Here is a 17,864-nt window from a genome sequence, read left to right as displayed (position 1 = left end):
CAGAGTTTATAGTTAGGGCTGAATCAGGTTTGCCCTGGTCCAGCCCCTTGATATGCTGCTATAGGCTTATAGCTGCCGGGGACGTTTTAGGATGCACTGAGTACCTATCTCCTCTTTTTCTCTCCTTAAGGATGAATTTTCATCTCTCAATCACACGCTACTAACTCTGCTTTCTCCCGAGTCCTTGACTTTACGTCTCATGGGGTCATCGGACCCTATGAGACGGCATAGATCCTATCTGCCTGATGGATCGTCTGGGTCGTGGAATTCCTGCTCATGACTACGCCACTGTCCTGTTGAGACTCCGCCCACTGTTGAGACTCCGCCCACTCCTCCTCCCCACCGCCATCTGCCTGATGGATCGTGGAGGTCTCCATCGTGGAATATGCCTACTATGAACTATTAATACACTCTGTCATATTCATTGAATGTATTTTAACTCTAAATCTGTCCTTCTGTACACATTACATCTGTTGCATCTGTCCATCCTGGAGAGGGATCCTCCTCTGTTGCTCTCCTGCAGGTTTCTTCCCTTTTTTTTCCCCCTGAAGGGTTATTTGGGAGTTTTTCCTGGTCCGATGTGAGGTTTTGGGGCAGGGATGTCTATGTGTACAGATTGTAAAGCACTCCGAGACAAATTTGTAATTTGTGAAATTGGGCTATACAAATAAACTGAATTGAATTGAATTGATCCATTGGTACATACCACCCCCTGATCCATTGGTACATACCACCCCCTGATCCATTGGTACATACCACCCCCTGATCCACTGGTACATACCACCCCCTGATCCACTGGTACATACCACCCCCTGATCCACTGGTACATACCACCCCCTGATCCACTGGTCCATACCACCCCCTGATCCACTGGTACATACCACCCCCTGATCCATTGGTACATACCACCCCCTGATCCACTGGTCCATCCCACATAGCAAACTGACTCTGTTCCAGATCCGCCCCAAATCCGCCGTAGACTCCGGGAAGGCTCCGCAAAACGGGTCCGGATCGGCGGCTAAATGCACACCGCGCCGGATCCGGAACAGATGCGCGCTGCGTAATATTGGCGGATACGGGGCGGATCCGCCCCGTATCCGCCAATATTACGCAGATATTCATAAAATATTGACCCTTCCATAAAGCGGCTCATTTGGCCCAGATCAAGCTAACAAATATGCATCAATGCAACAACAACAAAATGCAAAAGTAAATAATGTCAAACAGTTTTTTATTTGAAAGGACAAAATTATATACACACACATTTAAAAGATATATTTTAAGTCTGTTCAGTGTGGGGGACGTCTACAGTAGCACGCCTCCTGGAGCTACCGGTCTGCTGCCAGGTTGAACCACCGAATGGCGTGCTTAAGAACCTGGTCGTCAGTGGACGCATGTGTTGAGTGATTCTTTCTGACAGCATCTGTAATCACACAAGCAGATACAAAATCACATGAATACTCAGTGCAACATAAATCAGACATGCAGTCTAAAATCTAGTGGCTGTCTGGCACTTAAAGTGTGCTATGCTAAATATAGTCAAGTCAAGTCAAGTCAAGTCTTTTATTGTCAGATACACAGAATGACACAGGGTCAGACTGGGCACTGAAATTCTTAGGACAAGGCACCACACAACAACTATCAATAGCCGAACATAATATAACATAACATAACATGACATACACACTGTACAAGAACTCTGAACATAATACTAACATATATACATATAATACACATAATAACTAAACTACAGACAAATGGGAGTAGCAGGTAGTGAAAGCAGGTAGTGCAATATAAAGTGTAAGTGTAAGTACAAGGCTGAAAGTGACAGTGTATGTAAAGTGACGAGTGTAAAGTGTCGAGTGCAAAAGTGTAGATCGTGTGTCAGTGTCCATTGAGCAGCCTGATGGCTCTCGGGAAGAAACTGTTCTCCAGTCTCTGTGTGCGAGACCGGATCCTACGGTACCGCCTTCCAGAAGGCAGCGGAGAGAACAGACTGAAGGCTGGATGATGGCAGTCCTTTAGGATCCTGCCAGTCTTCCTGAGGCATCGTGTGGTCTGTGTCCTGCAGGGCTGGGAGCTCCCTACCGATGATGAACTCCGCAGTCCTGACCACACGTCGTAGGGCCTTGCGGTCCTTGGCTGTGCAGCTCCCACACTGTGATGCACCCAGTCAGGATGCTTTCTATTGTGCATCTGTAGAAATTGGTGAGGATGACTGAATCCATGCCAAACTTCTTCAGTCTCCTCAGGAAGAAGAGGCGCTTCGGTCGCTTTGACCACCTTGTCTGTGTGAGCAGACCAGGTGAGGTCGTTGCTGATGTTGACCCCGAGGAACCTGAAGCAGCTGACCATCTCCACTCCATAGAGCTAATATATCATATAACTATTATGTAAAGGTATAGTTGAGTAACATTCACCTAAATAGAGAATAAAGTTGCAATTCAAACATTTTATTTAGAAACATGGTTATTCGTAAGTTTGAACACAAAGACCTCCGGGTGAAATCAAATTGTTTTCATTATATATGAGTTACTTACGAGGAGCAAAGTCTTGGACGTCATTAGATTGAAAGATTTTTTCCATTAATCCCTTTCCAATTTATGGATTTGCTAACATCATCAGTGAACATGCATGCGAGGATGTTCCACGTTGCACGTTTTACATCATGTCCTCCGATTGTTCCCAGGAGGAAATCTAAAATGGATAGAAAAGTACTATTAATATTTGATATTGTTTAAAAAAACATTACCATCAAACAGGGTATTATCTAGTGTTAATGACATACAATAGATTTTAATGAGCTTTGCGTGAGATTCTTAAAAAAAAAAAAAACTCACCACTCTTCTTCATTATAGCGTTGGCTGGATCTTTGAGCTGTTGCTCGTAAAAAAGGTAAGAAGGTAACGATTAAGAGATTTTACATCAAATATGGAAACATCAAGTGTTATACAACGCCATTAATCCAATCGTAATAATCATATTCACTTGGATTCAATGTGACAGTGTGTATTGCATGTCTCGTATCCAATTTACCATCGTTAACATTGTAAAAAGTGAAATGATTAAAAAGGTTCAATTTGAATCCCATAGCCGTTTGAGTTGTTGCTCACCACAGCAGGCAATGGTGTCTGAACCACACCTCGCCAGGTTGGTGTGTACCCTGCATGGCTTGTTCGCTGTCCTGCTGGTGATGAAGTCTGTGGTGAGATGGGACAATAGTTGGAGGAGGGCAACTGTTCCGCTAGTAGATTCTTAAAAAAAAAAAAAACTCACCACACTCTTCTTCATTATAGCGTTGGCTGGATCTTTGAGCTGTTGCTCAAACAGGTCCACTTCCTCCATTGTGGTCAACGGAAACGGGTCTCTCCACTCCACTTCTTGACCAGACATTTGTATCACACTGGGGCGAACAAAGCTGTCAACTTTGCCAGTTAATTGATGGACCTGCTGTGTAAGCATCTCCAGCATGGCCAGGATTTAAACTTGAGCAGCTATAAAAAACATTAGAATAACATTTAAAAAAGGTAACGATTAAGAGATTTGACATCACCACAGCAGGCAATGGCGTCTGAACCACACCTCGCCCCTCGCCAGGTTGGTGTGTACCCTTGGCTTGTTCGCTGTCCTGCTGGTGATGAAGTCCGTGGTGGAGGAGGGCAATAGTTGGAAGAGGGCAAATATTATTTGTCATACTATAACATTGAATGACAGACACTTTATTTTATTAAGGTAAAAAGTTCTAAAGAATAAAATGTATACACATTTACTCACACAGGCATTGGCTTTCTCCTTTTAGGAATTGCCTCCTCTTCTGAATGGAGATCGGATGTGTCACAGGACATACTTTTTTAACCATCGCCTTGCCACCAAGTAATCATCTAAAAATTAAGTCAAAACACAATGAAAAAGTACAGAATTATGACCAGAACAATGTGATTAAAATGTTGTTTTCCCCCCCATATGTAACATAAGGTAAATGATTTTTTATATTTGTTTAATCTGCTAATTATTAGAATATTAATATAATTAGCATACCACATGATCTAATTATTCTTACATCATGTGTCTGCCAGTCAGGTTGAGGTTCTTCGGCACCTCGGACAGCCTTGTCCACCCTTTCGTCCCTCGGGTAATTTGGCCAAACGCAGAAACTACCACCGTACCAGCTTTGTGGCACGACTGCTACTGTAAAAATGTGTGCTTACCTGAATTGTAGAGATCGATCCTGATGAACACTTCTGTAAAACTGAGGATGACATTGCAAATTGTAAATTAAGTGCTGAGAATTCAATACATGGCGAATTAAATAAAAACAGGTTTGTGCTGGCCATCTTTATTAGCTCGAGAGCTAGCGCCTCGTTTTAGCTCATGAGCTAGCACTCCTCGTTATTAGCTTGTGAGCTAGAGCTCCACGTTATTAGCACGCGAGCTAGCGCTCCTCGTTTTAGCTCATGAGCTAGCGCTCCTCGTTATTAGCTCATGAGCCAGCACTCCTCGTTATTAGCTTGTGAGCCAGAGCTTCGTTATTAGCTCATGAGCTAGCGCCTCGTTTTTAGCTCATGAGCTAGCGCCTCGTTATTAGCTCATGAGCTAGCACTCGTTATTAGCTTGTGAGCAGAGCTTCCATTATTAGCTACAGCCTGGCTCCAACAGCTGCGCGCTGCGCTGAATTTTCAGTGGTTATAACCACACTTGCTGCAGAAGATAGCTAACCCTAACCGAGATAGTTCAAAACAGCCATAATTCGTAGCAACACAATTCAACACTTACCTAAGTAGTCTGGCCAGAGCTGCAGGTTTGAAAATACCAGTTTGGAAAGTCGAGGCGCAGAAGGAGGAGCACGATTTGGAACATCCGCCTGGGGCAAAGTTAACACCGCGTGATCCAGATGCTGTTTGATCCGGATCCGGGGCGGATCCGGATCACATGAGCAAACCGAGTGCGACAGTAGGGCGGATCTAGCGACCTGAGGGCGGATCCGCCCCGGAATCAGCTGCTATCTGGGATACCACCCCCTGATCCACTGGAACATACCACCCCCTGATCCACTGGTACATACCACCCCCTGATCCATTGGTACATACCACCCCCTGATCCACTGGTCCATACCACCCCCTGATCCACTGGAACATCCCACCCCCTGATCCACTGGTACATACCACCCCCTGATCCACTGGTACATACCACCCCCTGATCCACTGGAACATCCCACCCCCTGATCCACTGGTACATACCACCCCCTGATCCACTGGTACATACCACCCCCTGATCCACTGGAACATACCACCCCCTGATCCATTGGTACATACCACCCCCTGATCCATTGGTACATACCACCCCCTGATCCACTGGAACATACCACCCCCTGATCCATTGGTACATACCACCCCCTGATCCACTGGAACATACCACCCCCTGATCCACTGGTACATACCACCCCCTGATCCACTGGAACATACCACCCCCTGATCCATTGGTACATACCACCCCCTGATCCACTGGAACATACCACCCCCTGATCCACTGGTACATACCACCCCCTGATCCACTGGAACATCCCACCCCCTGATCCATTGGTACATACCACCGACCTGATCCACTAGAACATACCACCCCCTGATCCATTGGTACATACCACCCCCTGATCCACTGGAACATACCACCCCCTGATCCATTGGTACATACCACCCCCTGATCCACTGGAACATACCACCCCCTGATCCACTGGAACATACCACCCCCTGATCCACTGGTACATACCACCCCCTGATCCACTGGAACATACCACCCCCTGATCCACTGGTACATACCACCCCCTGATCCACTGGAACATACCACCCCCTGATCCACTGGGTGGGTTTAGGGTTTGTGTGATTTATTGTGAAGGCACATTTAGTTTATCTGTGGCTCTTTTCCCACCTCATACTCTGAGATGGAAACAGCTACAGGTCGACCTCTTCGTCCTTCTCACGTCCACAAAAAGCTGATAACGGCTTCAGTGCGTCTCCCAGCATGCCTCAGTCCAACTGGGTCACAGTCAGAAACATGACCGCCCCCCCCCCCCCCCCCCCAGCCAGAGACACAAAACCCCCTCTTGAACTATTCCTGTCCCGCACCGCAGATTATTGCCTCTATTAACACGAGCAGACGCCTAAGTAAGGCCAGGAGGCGTTCACTGACCCCGGTAAATATAGGACAACACGTGTGCCGCTAAATACGGTCTCTCAGGCCGGGAGAGTCCCGAGAAATGCCAAGGACGAAGTTAACAATCAAATAAAACTTTATTCACACCGTCAAAAGAGACATTTCAACATTGAATCGGTCTGAATGAATCTTCAAGTTTTCAGTTTCTACAAAGAGACGAACACGAAAAATAAAACTTGAGTGACGAGAAAAATAGAAAAGTATAAAAAGTCAAGTGCAAAAACGTTCCAGAACGATGCACGACTCCTCGAGTACCTGAAGTCTCTGATAACAGCAGCAAAAACCTTCTGGTCCGTACGTCCTGGTCTTGTCCTACTGGTCTTCCTCGCCATGAACCGGTCTTGTCCTAAAGTCCATGCTGGCGAGCAGCCCCTCCGCCTCCTGGGTGTCCACCCTCAGGTGCTCCATGTTCTCGTAGCCCGGTCCGGGCCCCTGCAGCGGGGCCTCCGCGGCGGCCTGCCGGGCCTCCTCCTGCAGCTGCTTGGCGGTGAGCAGGAACTCCGCGGCGCCGCCGGTCTGCAGGTTCTGCTCCAGCTTCTCCCGCAGCCGGCTGCCGAGCTGCAGCCGCTGCCGGTGCTGCTCCGCCAGGCTCTGGAGCCAGGCCACCCTGCGCTGCGCCTCCTGGTCCACGCGCTGCAGGAGGTGGCCTTTGCGCTCCTCCAGGGTGGCGTACAGCAGGTCGAAGCTCTCGCCGAGCCGCCTCCGCCGCAGCTCGCCGTTCTCCCGGATCCGCTCGCAGGCGGCGTCCGTCTGCGCCACGAGCGCCCGCACCGGGCCGTCGGCGGCAGCGAGCCGCTCCACGGCGGCGCGCAGCTCGGCCTTCTGGCTCTGGTAGACGGCGTGCAGCGGCGACACCTCGCAGTCCCGGTGCTGGCCGAACACCTTGCACAGGGAGCAGGTGGGCGCCTGGCAGCTCACGCAGTAGATGTTGATGCGCTCGCCCTCGTGCTCCGGGCACGCCGGCTCCTCGGCGTCCCGGTCCTTCGGCGGCGGGTCCTCGGCGACGCCCCTTTTGCTCTCCTGCTGCTGCTTGTACATGTCGATGATGTTCTCCACCAGCAGGTTCCTCTGCAGCCCGTACACGCCGTGTCGGTCCAGCACCACCTCGAAGCGGCAGGTGGGGCAGCGGAAGCTGCCCCCGGAGTAGTGGTAGGGGTTCTTGGACTCGTAGAGGTCGTTGGCGCAGCCGCGGCACAAGTTGTGCTGGCAGGGCAGGATGACCACGGGCTTGCTGAACATGTCCAGGCAGATGGGGCAGCCGAGCTGCTGCTCCAGGCTCTCCATGGCGCCCAGACCTCGGCCCGCCGGACCCGTCTGGATGTCCATGGTGTTCTGGTCCGGAGGTCTCTGGGGCTCCGGGGCTGTTTCTGTCTGCCGGCTGCACCGGCCCCCGGTCTTTATAGCCGCCGCCCCCCCGCCGGCTGTGTGTCACACCGGCTCTAAAATAGACCCTGCTGCACATACCTCCCCCAAGACCCCCAAGACCACCTGCAGCAACACGACTCCAACAGCATGCCACTTTATTGATCTAGATAAATACTAAGATATTTTTCTTCCTTTAAACGCAAATAATTCCACAAAACGTTACGCTTCGTCCAGACTGTCTGCTCGACCTTTGACCCTGTCTGTGTGTGTGTGTGAGTGTGTGTGTCTGTGTTACGCAACAGCAGCAGTGTGTAAACATCATGAGGGGCTGGAGCAACAAACAGCTGCAACAAGAGATCAACAGAGCAACACACACACACACACACACACACACACACACACACACACACACACACACACACACACACACACACACACACACTAAACTCATTAACTAATTGGACTTTTCTACCTGATGTTCCCTCTTCAGCCACCAGGTGTCTCCCTTCAGCTGTTACCACTTAGACGAATGTAGAGGTACTAATACCTCACTGAGTACTCTGACAGTAGAGGTACTAATACCTCACTGACTCCTCTGACAGTAGAGGTACTAATACCTCACTGAGTACTCTGACAGTAGAGGTACTAATACCTCACTGAGTACTCTGACAGTAGAGGTACTAATACCTCACTGACTCCTCTGACAGTAGAGGTACTAATACCTCACTGAGTACTCTGACAGTAGAGGTACTAATACCTCACTAAGTACTCTGACAGTAGAGGTACTAATACCTCACTGAGTACTCTGACAGTAGAGGTACTAATACCTCACTGAGTACTCTGACAGTAGAGGTACTAATACCTCACTGAGTACTCTGACAGTAGAGGTACTAATACCTCACTGAGTACTCTGACAGTAGAGGTACTAATACCTCACTGACTCCTCTGACAGTAGAGGTACTAATACCTCACTGAGTACTCTGACAGTAGAGGTACTAATACCTCACTGAGTACTCTGACAGTAGAGGTACTAATACCTCACTGAGTACTCTGACAGTAGAGGTACTAATACCTCACTGAGTACTCTGACAGTAGAGGTACTAATACCTCACTGAGTACTCTGACAGTAGAGGTACTAATACCTCACTAAGTACTCTGACAGTAGAGGTACTAATACCTCACTGAGTACTCTGACAGTAGAGGTACTAATGCCTCACTGGTACTCTGACAGTAGAGGTACTACCTCACTGAGTACTCTGACAGTAGAGGTACTAATACCTCACTGAGTACTCTGACAGTAGAGGTACTAATACCTCACTGAGTACTCTGACAGTAGAGGTACTAATACCTCACTGAGTACTCTGACAGTAGAGGTACTAATACCTCACTGGCTCCTCTGACAGTGACAGTAGAGGTACTAATACCTCACTAAGTACTCTGACAGTAGAGGTACTAATACCTCACTAAGTACTCCAGTATTCTCTCACCCTTTGAACTTTAATTAGTTTTCAGCCAATTGGAGGGCCGGGCCCGAGGAATGTGCCGCCTCCCCCCCCCCCTCCCCGGGGTCAAAGGTCAGCGGAGGCATTCGGTTTGTCCCTCTGTGCCCCCCCCCTACATGGCGGGGTCAAAGGTCACACCAACACATACGCGACATACCACATATTCAGGTTCTGACGGGACCAGGTCCTGACGGGACCTTGAGAAGCTCTGCTGCCAGGCGTCTCTGGTCCAGCACCAGGACCCGGACCACCAGGGTGTTGGTCCATGAAGGACCAGCAGCTGAACTGGTCCAGCTGGTCCCCCTGAAAGGACCCGAGCAGGCAGCAGAACCGTTGGTAAAGCACTCAGAAGTGTTCCGGAGTCCATTTGGGACCGTGGTCCATCCCCCGGGGGGTCCGCCGGGCCGGTTCCGGTCGAGGTTCCCGTCGGGGGCAAAGAGCTCCGCGGGGAGTCCCTGTCGGGCCGCCTCCGCCTCCTCCTCCTCCTCCTCCTCCGCCTCCTCCTCCTCCTCCGAAGCCAGCGAGCCGCCGTGAGCCGGGCCCCGCCGGTCCGGGCGCAGTACTTGAGGACCAAGGCCTTCCCGCGGCGCGGGCCCGGCGGGCCGAGCAGCAGCGGGTCCAGCGGGCGGCGGCCTGCGCCAGGTGCAGCGCGGCGTCCAGGAAGCCCTCCGGCCGGCAGCCGCAGCAGCGCCAGCGAGTCCAGCGGCAGGCGGCCGGCCGGAGGGGCGGAGGAGACGGCAAAGCCCAGAACAACGAAGCTCTGCGGCACGCCGGCCGCTCAGGCCCGGGGCCGCGGAGGCCGCTGGCGCCACGAGCCACACCGGGACGCAGATCGGCCGGCGCGTCGCCTCCCTCCCGCGGCCACCGGGGGGCGCTCCACGCTCAGGCAGGCCAGGAAGAAGGCGCCGCCAGCAGCCCCACGCTGACCGCCAGGTGGCTCAGGCGGCCGCCGCCAGGTGCAGGGCGTACAGCGGCGCCGCAGCTTGAGCCACAGCAGCAGGCCGCTGCCCGAGGCCCGCCACCAAGACGTAGAGGACGCACAGCGCCGGCAGGAAGGAGGCGTGGCCGGCGGCGCCGAGCACCTCAGGTTGAGCTCCTCCCACATCTCCAGGAGCTGCTGAGGTCGTTGATGTTCAGGCTCATGATGACGTCACACTGGAACAAGAAAACAACGTCAGTGGCTTCTTCTTCTTCTTCTTCTTCTTCTTCTTCTTCTTCTTCTTCTTCTTCTTCAATAAGTGCAGGTAATATAATAATGAAACCTGCCCGTCTGTTTATTTATTTTAAATGACCTCACACAAGTTATACCTCGTTATGTACCTTTAATAAGTATGTAAGTACTACCTCGGTGGTCCATCGAGTTCTGCTGTTTAACACTTACAGGTCTCCGTGAGGCGTTCAGGTGCAGCTCCGCGGTGGAGTCCGGGTCCCGGTGCGGGTTAAAGTCCTCCGGCGGAGCGCTTGAGGCGGACTGGACTCTGAGAGACCCCCTTCTTCCCTTTGCATTTAAAGAAGAAGAAGAAGAAGGAGAAGCCACGCCCAATGGGTGATTGATGCTCCTTTAGACCGCAGACAATACCGCCACTTAGTGTGACGTCACAGGAATGTAGAGCAGAGAGCATGTTTAAGTTTATACGTTTAAAGAGTTTAAATGTTGATGTTGATACACTTAACTTCATTAAAAGTATAAACAGAAACATTTAAACTCTTTAAATGTGTAAACATTAAAAGAGTTTAAAGAACATGTTGTATACTGAAATAAATATCAACAAGAACGTGTTTTTTTATTATTTACGTTCATTTTGTTGAATTTGTTATTTTAACTAATTCAATTAAATTCAGTTTATTTTGTATATCAACGTCACAAATGACAAACGAGCCCCAAAGGGCTTCCATGTGAATACAAGTACTCGACACCCACCGCAGGGTGGCGGTAGTGCGCCAGTTAGTTATTAACCAACCGCCCAAAAAACACCAACGAAGAAGAAAAGTGTCCGAAGCGGAGGGGAAGTTGAGCAACAGGAGGTGACGGTCTGAACACGTCAGCTACCGGAAGTGACAAGACACCAAGCAGCTGCTAACTAGCGGCTAACGGCTAGCCAGTGAGCCGCGAACTACCAGCTAGTTAGCAGTTAACTGGCTAGCCGTTAGCAGCTCAACTAGCAGGAGGGGAGAGAGGCTTATCTCCTCAGTCCGTTGAATCAGCCGCATATGACGTCATCTTACATTACGGTGACGTAATGATGTTCCTACTGGACGTGTCTTCAGTTTTAGAGTGAAATGAAACTCATGAGCTACTTTCGGTTTGTTTTGTTTAATTAATCACATCAATATATATATATATGAGAGAGAGAGAGAGTGTGTGTGTGTAGTGGTCATGTCCTCCTCTACTGTGTTGCAGTACTCTTTGGATCCACTTGGTGGCGCTGTGGTGTTAAATACTGAGTGTGTACTTATACTTTATCTCTGTGGTTATTGATCAAATTAAACAAATATAAATAATATGTATAATATAATATATGAAAGTAAAACTTTAGTTCATCTTAACAGAATCTTCTACTTTAATTAAACCGATCTGATGCATTTAATAATTTTATAAACAATGCATTTATAACAACACACACACATATATATATATATAAATATGATCTGACTGTACAGTTCAAATTGAACTCACTTCATGCTAACAGGAAGTGCTGCATGTCTCTTCCTCTATGTTTTTAAAGAGCTTATGTTCAGACTTTATAATCATATCTCTCAATAGTATCTCTAGTAAATCTTCACGTGCATCACTTGATGAACTTGTTGATGTGAAGGAGCTTTCCGCTTTATTTACTGTGGTTTATTTGGACTCTAGTATTTCGACCTGGAGTTTTATTGTGAGCGCGCGCGCAGGAAACACGGTGGTCGTCGCGCGCAGCTTGACGCACAGAGGGAGGCTGAGGAGGAGGAGGAGGAGGAGGAGGAGGAGGAGGAGGAGCGGGACAGAAACCCAGCAGACCGACGGGAGAAAGAAAAGAAACGTGGAATCAGCCGCGTGCCGCGCGCGCGACCCCCGGAGCAGCGTCCGGCTCGCGCAGGATTATCTCTCCGGTTCCGGTTTGTTCTGCTTCTTCTGGACTCGAACCCGTCCTGCCGGGACACACACGCGCACGCGCTGAGAGTTCAACCCGGTTCCGGAGGGCGCGTGCGTCTGTGCGCGTGACTGCTGAGCGTGTCCAGGTGTGTGCTCCGGACACCTTGTCCCTGACCCGGAGGCGCGCGCGCGCTCAAGTGACTTCATTCATAGAAACATCGATTTGTATTGATTTTGAGAGGAAACACTGAACTAACAGCGCGCGCGCTTTGCCTATGTGTGTGTTGTGAGTGTGCGCGTGCTCGTCCCCGTCCACCATTCGCACGCAGCTGATCAATGAGGATTAATTGACTTGAGCAGGTATCGATACCTGGACCGGATATTAAGTACCCCTCGCGGAGAGGAGGAGGAGGGGGGTCCTGCTCTTCATCCTCAGAACTCTTCATCCAGATCACTGCTGTTGGGTCCCACTGTGGACTCTGAATATATACCTCCTAATAATCAGAAGCATCATAATACTCATAATAATTATAATAAGAATCATAATAATAATAATAATTATAATATTCATGATATTACTGCATTTCTTTCAAACTTTGTGGAACATTTAGTTTGATGAGGATTAAAGTTTATTTAATTTGTTTTATCTTTACAGGTCTCTGAAGGACACGAGGAGACAAGGACACGAGGACATTAGGACACGAGGAGACAAAGACACGAGGACATGAGGACACGAGGAGACAAAGACACAACCCTGCTGCTTCCTGTGAGGTCAGAGGTCAATCCATAACGTAACGTTGAACACATGTCAGATGAATCCAGTATTCACATCGTCACCTTTTAGATCGTCTTTAATTTAAAGTGTTTGAGAGCCGAGGACCCGGAGACAAAGATAACGGACACTAAAGTAACTTCACATCTACAACGCTGAAAATACACAAAGGGCCCTTCAAAATAAAAGTCTCAGCTCTCTGTTACTTTCTTCCCACTGTGATCTTATTTTGAAGCCGTCTGTGTCTATCTGTGGGAGATAATACATGTAGTTCTCCTGGTGTCCACTAGGGGCATCACTACTGTATTATAGAGATAACATGTAGTTCTCCTGGTGTCCACTAGGGGCATCACTACTGTATTATAGAGATAACACATGTAGTTCTCCTGGTGGCCACTAGGGGCATCACTACTGTATTATAGAGATAATACATGTAGTTCTCCTGGTGGCCACTAGGGGCATCACTACTGTATTATAGAGATAATACATGTAGTTCTCCTGGTGTCCACTAGGGGCATCACTACTGTATTATAGAGATAATACATGTAGTTCTCCTGGTGTCCACTAGGGGCATCACTACTGTATTATAGAGATAATACATGTTGTTCTCCTGGTGTCCACTAGGGGCATCACTACTGTATTATAGAGATAACACATGTTGTTCTCCTGGTGTCCACTAGGGACATCACTACTGTATCATAGAGATAACACATGTAGTTCTCCTGGTGTCCACTAGGGGCATCACTACTGTATCATAGAGATAACACATGTTGTTCTCCTGGTGTCCACTAGGGCATCACTACTGTATTATAGAGATAACACATGTTGTTCTCCTGGTGTCCACTAGGGCATCACTACTGTATTATAGAGATAACACATGTAGTTCTCCTGGTGTCCACTAGGGCATCACTACTGTATTATAGAGATAACACATGTTGTTCTCCTGGTGTCCACTAGGGCATCACTACTGTATCATAGAGATAACACATGTTGTTCTCCTGGTGTCCACTAGGGCATCACTACTGTATTATAGAGATAACACATGTTGTTCTCCTGGTGTCCACTAGGGCATCACTACTGTATCATAGAGATAACACATGTAGTTCTCCTGGTGTCCACTAGGGCATCACTACTGTATTATAGAGATAACACATGTTGTTCTCCTGGTGTCCACTAGGGCATCACTACTGTATTATAGAGATAACACATGTAGTTCTCCTGGTGTCCACTAGGGCATCACTACTGTATTATAGAGATAACACATGTTGTTCTCCTGGTGTCCACTAGGGCATCACTACTGTATCATAGAGATAACACATGTTGTTCTCCTGGTGTCCACTAGGGCATCACTACTGTATTATAGAGATAACACATGTTGTTCTCCTGGTGTCCACTAGGGCATCACTACTGTATTATAGAGATAACACATGTTGTTCTCCTGGTGTCCACTAGGGCATCACTACTGTATTATAGAGATAACACATGTTGTTCTCCTGGTGTCCACTAGGGCATCACTACTGTATTATAGAGATAACACATGTTGTTCTCCTGGTGTCCACTAGGGCATCACTACTGTATTATAGAGATAACACATGTTGTTCTCCTGGTGTCCACTAGGGCATCACTACTGTATTATAGAGATAACACATGTAGTTCTCCTGGTGTCCACTAGGGCATCACTACTGTATTATAGAGATAACACATGTTGTTCTCCTGGTGTCCACTAGGGCATCACTACTGTATTATAGAGATAACACATGTTGTTCTCCTGGTGTCCACTAGGGCATCACTACTGTATTATAGAGATAACACATGTTGTTCTCCTGGTGTCCACTAGGGCATCACTACTGTATTATAGAGATAACACATGTTGTTCTCCTGGTGTCCACTAGGGCATCACTACTGTATTATAGAGATAACACATGTTGTTCTCCTGGTGTCCACTAGGGCATCACTACTGTATTATAGAGATAACACATGTTGTTCTCCTGGTGTCCACTAGGGCATCACTACTGTATTATAGAGATAACACATGTTGTTCTCCTGGTGTCCACTAGGGCATCACTACTGTATTATAGAGATAACACATGTTGTTCTCCTGGTGTCCACTAGGGCATCACTACTGTATTATAGAGATAACACATGTTGTTCTCCTGGTGTCCACTAGGGCATCACTACTGTATTATAGAGATAACACATGTTGTTCTCCTGGTGTCCACTAGGGGCATCACTACTGTATTATAGAGATAACACATGTTGTTCTCCTGGTGTCCACTAGGGGCATCACTACTGTATTATAGAGATAACACATGTTGTTCTCCTGGTGTCCACTAGGGACATCACTACTGTATTATAGAGATAACACATGTTGTTCTCCTGGTGTCCACTAGGAGCATCACAACTGTATTATAGAGATAACACATGTTGTTCTCCTGGTGTCCACTAGGGACATCACTACTGTATTATAGAGATAACACATGTTGTTCTCCTGGTGTCCACTAGGGGCATCACTACTGTATTATAGAGATAACACATGTTGTTCTCCTGGTGTCCACTAGGGCATCACTACTGTATTATAGAGATAACACATGTTGTTCTCCTGGTGTCCACTAGGGCATCACTACTGTATTATAGAGATAACACATGTTGTTCTCCTGGTGTCCACTAGGGCATCACTACTGTATTATAGAGATAACACATGTTGTTCTCCTGGTGTCCACTAGCGGCATCACTACTGTATTATAGAGATAACACATGTTGTTCTCCTGGTGTCCACTAGGGGCATCACTACTGTATCATAGAGATAACACATGTTGTTCTCCTGGTGTCCACTAGGGGCATCACTACTGTATTATAGAGATAATACATGTTGTTCTCCTGGTGTCCACTAGGGACATCACTACTGTATCATAGAGATAACACATGTTGTTCTCCTGGTGTCCACTAGGGACATCACTACTGTATTATAGAGATAATACATGTTGTTCTCCTGGTGTCCACTAGGGACATCACTACTGTATTATAGAGATAACACATGTAGTTCTCCTGGTGTCCACTAGGGGCATCACTACTGTATTATAGAGATAACACATGTTGTTCTCCTGGTGTCCACTAGGGGCATCACTACTGTATTATAGAGATAATACATGTAGTTCTCCTGGTGTCCACTAGGGGCATCACTACTGTATTATAGAGATAACACATGTTGTTCTCCTGGTGTCCACTAGGGGCATCACTACTGTATTATAGAGATAACACATGTTGTTCTCCTGGTGTCCACTAGGGGCATCACTACTGTATTATAGAGATAACACATGTAGTTCTCCTGGTGTCCACTAAGGGACTCACTACTGTATTATAGAGATAACACATGTTGTTCTCCTGGTGTCCACTAGGGCATCACTACTGTATTATAGAGATAACACATGTTGTTCTCCTGGTGTCCACTAGGGCATCACTACTGTATTATAGAGATAACACATGTTGTTCTCCTGGTGTCCACTAGGGCATCACTACTGTATTATAGAGATAACACATGTTGTTCTCCTGGTGTCCACTAGGGCATCACTACTGTATTATAGAGATAACACATGTTGTTCTCCTGGTGTCCACTAGGGCATCACTACTGTATTATAGAGATAACACATGTAGTTCTCCTGGTGTCCACTAGGGCATCACTACTGTATTATAGAGATAACACATGTTGTTCTCCTGGTGTCCACTAGGGCATCACTACTGTATTATAGAGATAACACATGTAGTTCTCCTGGTGTCCACTAGGGCATCACTACTGTATTATAGAGATAACACATGTTGTTCTCCTGGTGTCCACTAGGGCATCACTACTGTATTATAGAGATAACACATGTTGTTCTCCTGGTGTCCACTAGGGCATCACTACTGTATTATAGAGATAACACATGTTGTTCTCCTGGTGTCCACTAGGGCATCACTACTGTATTATAGAGATAACACATGTTGTTCTCCTGGTGTCCACTAGGGCATCACTACTGTATTATAGAGATAACACATGTTGTTCTCCTGGTGTCCACTAGGGCATCACTACTGTATTATAGAGATAACACATGTTGTTCTCCTGGTGTCCACTAGGGCATCACTACTGTATTATAGAGATAACACATGTTGTTCTCCTGGTGTCCACTAGGGCATCACTACTGTATTATAGAGATAATACATGTTGTTCTCCTGGTGTCCACTAGGGCATCACTACTGTATTATAGAGATAACACATGTTGTTCTCCTGGTGTCCACTAGGGCATCACTACTGTATTATAGAGATAACACATGTTGTTCTCCTGGTGTCCACTAGGGCATCACTACTGTATTATAGAGATAACACATGTTGTTCTCCTGGTGTCCACTAGGGCATCACTACTGTATTATAGAGATAACACATGTTGTTCTCCTGGTGTCCACTAGGGCATCACTACTGTATTATAGAGATAACACATGTTGTTCTCCTGGTGTCCACTAGGGCATCACTACTGTATTATAGAGATAACACATGTTGTTCTCCTGGTGTCCACTAGGGGCATCACTACTGTATTATAGAGATAACACATGTTGTTCTCCTGGTGTCCACTAGGGGCATCACTACTGTATTATAGAGATAACACATGTTGTTCTCCTGGTGTCCACTAGGGCATCACTACTGTATTATAGAGATAACACATGTTGTTCTCCTGGTGTCCACTAGGGGCATCACTACTGTATTATAGAGATAACACATGTTGTTCTCCTGGTGTCCACTAGGGGCATCACTACTGTATTATAGAGATAACACATGTTGTTCTCTGGTGTCCACTAGGGCATCACTACTGTATTATAGAGATAACACATGTTGTTCTCCTGGTGTCCACTAGGGCATCACTACTGTATTATAGAGATAACACATGTTGTTCTCCTGGTGTCCACTAGGGCA

General features: G+C 47.5%; 1 protein-coding gene and 1 long non-coding RNA gene across 3 annotated transcripts; both read right to left on the bottom strand.

Moving 5' to 3' along the window:
* Positions 1 to 2,840: 2,840 nt before the first annotated feature.
* On the bottom strand, positions 2,841 to 3,611 carry LOC130204520 (uncharacterized). 2 transcript variants are annotated; one of them, XR_008833697.1, is made up of 4 exons: positions 3,583 to 3,611; positions 3,277 to 3,494; positions 3,114 to 3,200; positions 2,841 to 2,877 (listed from the first exon to the last, which is right to left on the bottom strand). It is a non-coding gene; the product is annotated as an uncharacterized LOC130204520 (long non-coding RNA). The 2 variants fall into 2 exon arrangements; XR_008833696.1 differs by lacking the exon at positions 3,583 to 3,611 and having other exon boundaries at positions 3,277 to 3,542.
* Positions 3,612 to 6,265: 2,654 nt separating this feature from the next.
* Positions 6,266 to 7,624, bottom strand: LOC130204517 (E3 ubiquitin-protein ligase TRIM63-like). Its single transcript, XM_056431299.1, has one exon. It carries the CDS (start codon positions 7,531 to 7,533, stop codon positions 6,520 to 6,522), a length of 1,014 nt encoding a protein of 337 aa, XP_056287274.1. The 5' UTR covers positions 7,534 to 7,624; the 3' UTR covers positions 6,266 to 6,519.
* Positions 7,625 to 17,864: the final 10,240 nt, after the last annotated feature.

The sequence above is a fragment of the Pseudoliparis swirei genome, chromosome 14 (assembly GCF_029220125.1).
Source record: "Pseudoliparis swirei isolate HS2019 ecotype Mariana Trench chromosome 14, NWPU_hadal_v1, whole genome shotgun sequence".
Classification (NCBI taxonomy): domain Eukaryota; kingdom Metazoa; phylum Chordata; class Actinopteri; order Perciformes; family Liparidae; genus Pseudoliparis; species Pseudoliparis swirei.
The sequence above is the reverse complement of the archived record's forward strand: the minus strand, read 5'-3'. Positions and strand labels throughout refer to the sequence as shown.

Coding starts and splice junctions, on each gene's coding strand:
- LOC130204517 (XM_056431299.1), bottom strand. CDS start 7,533: ATGGACATCCAGACGGGTCCGGCGGGCCGAGGTCTGGGCGCCATGGAG.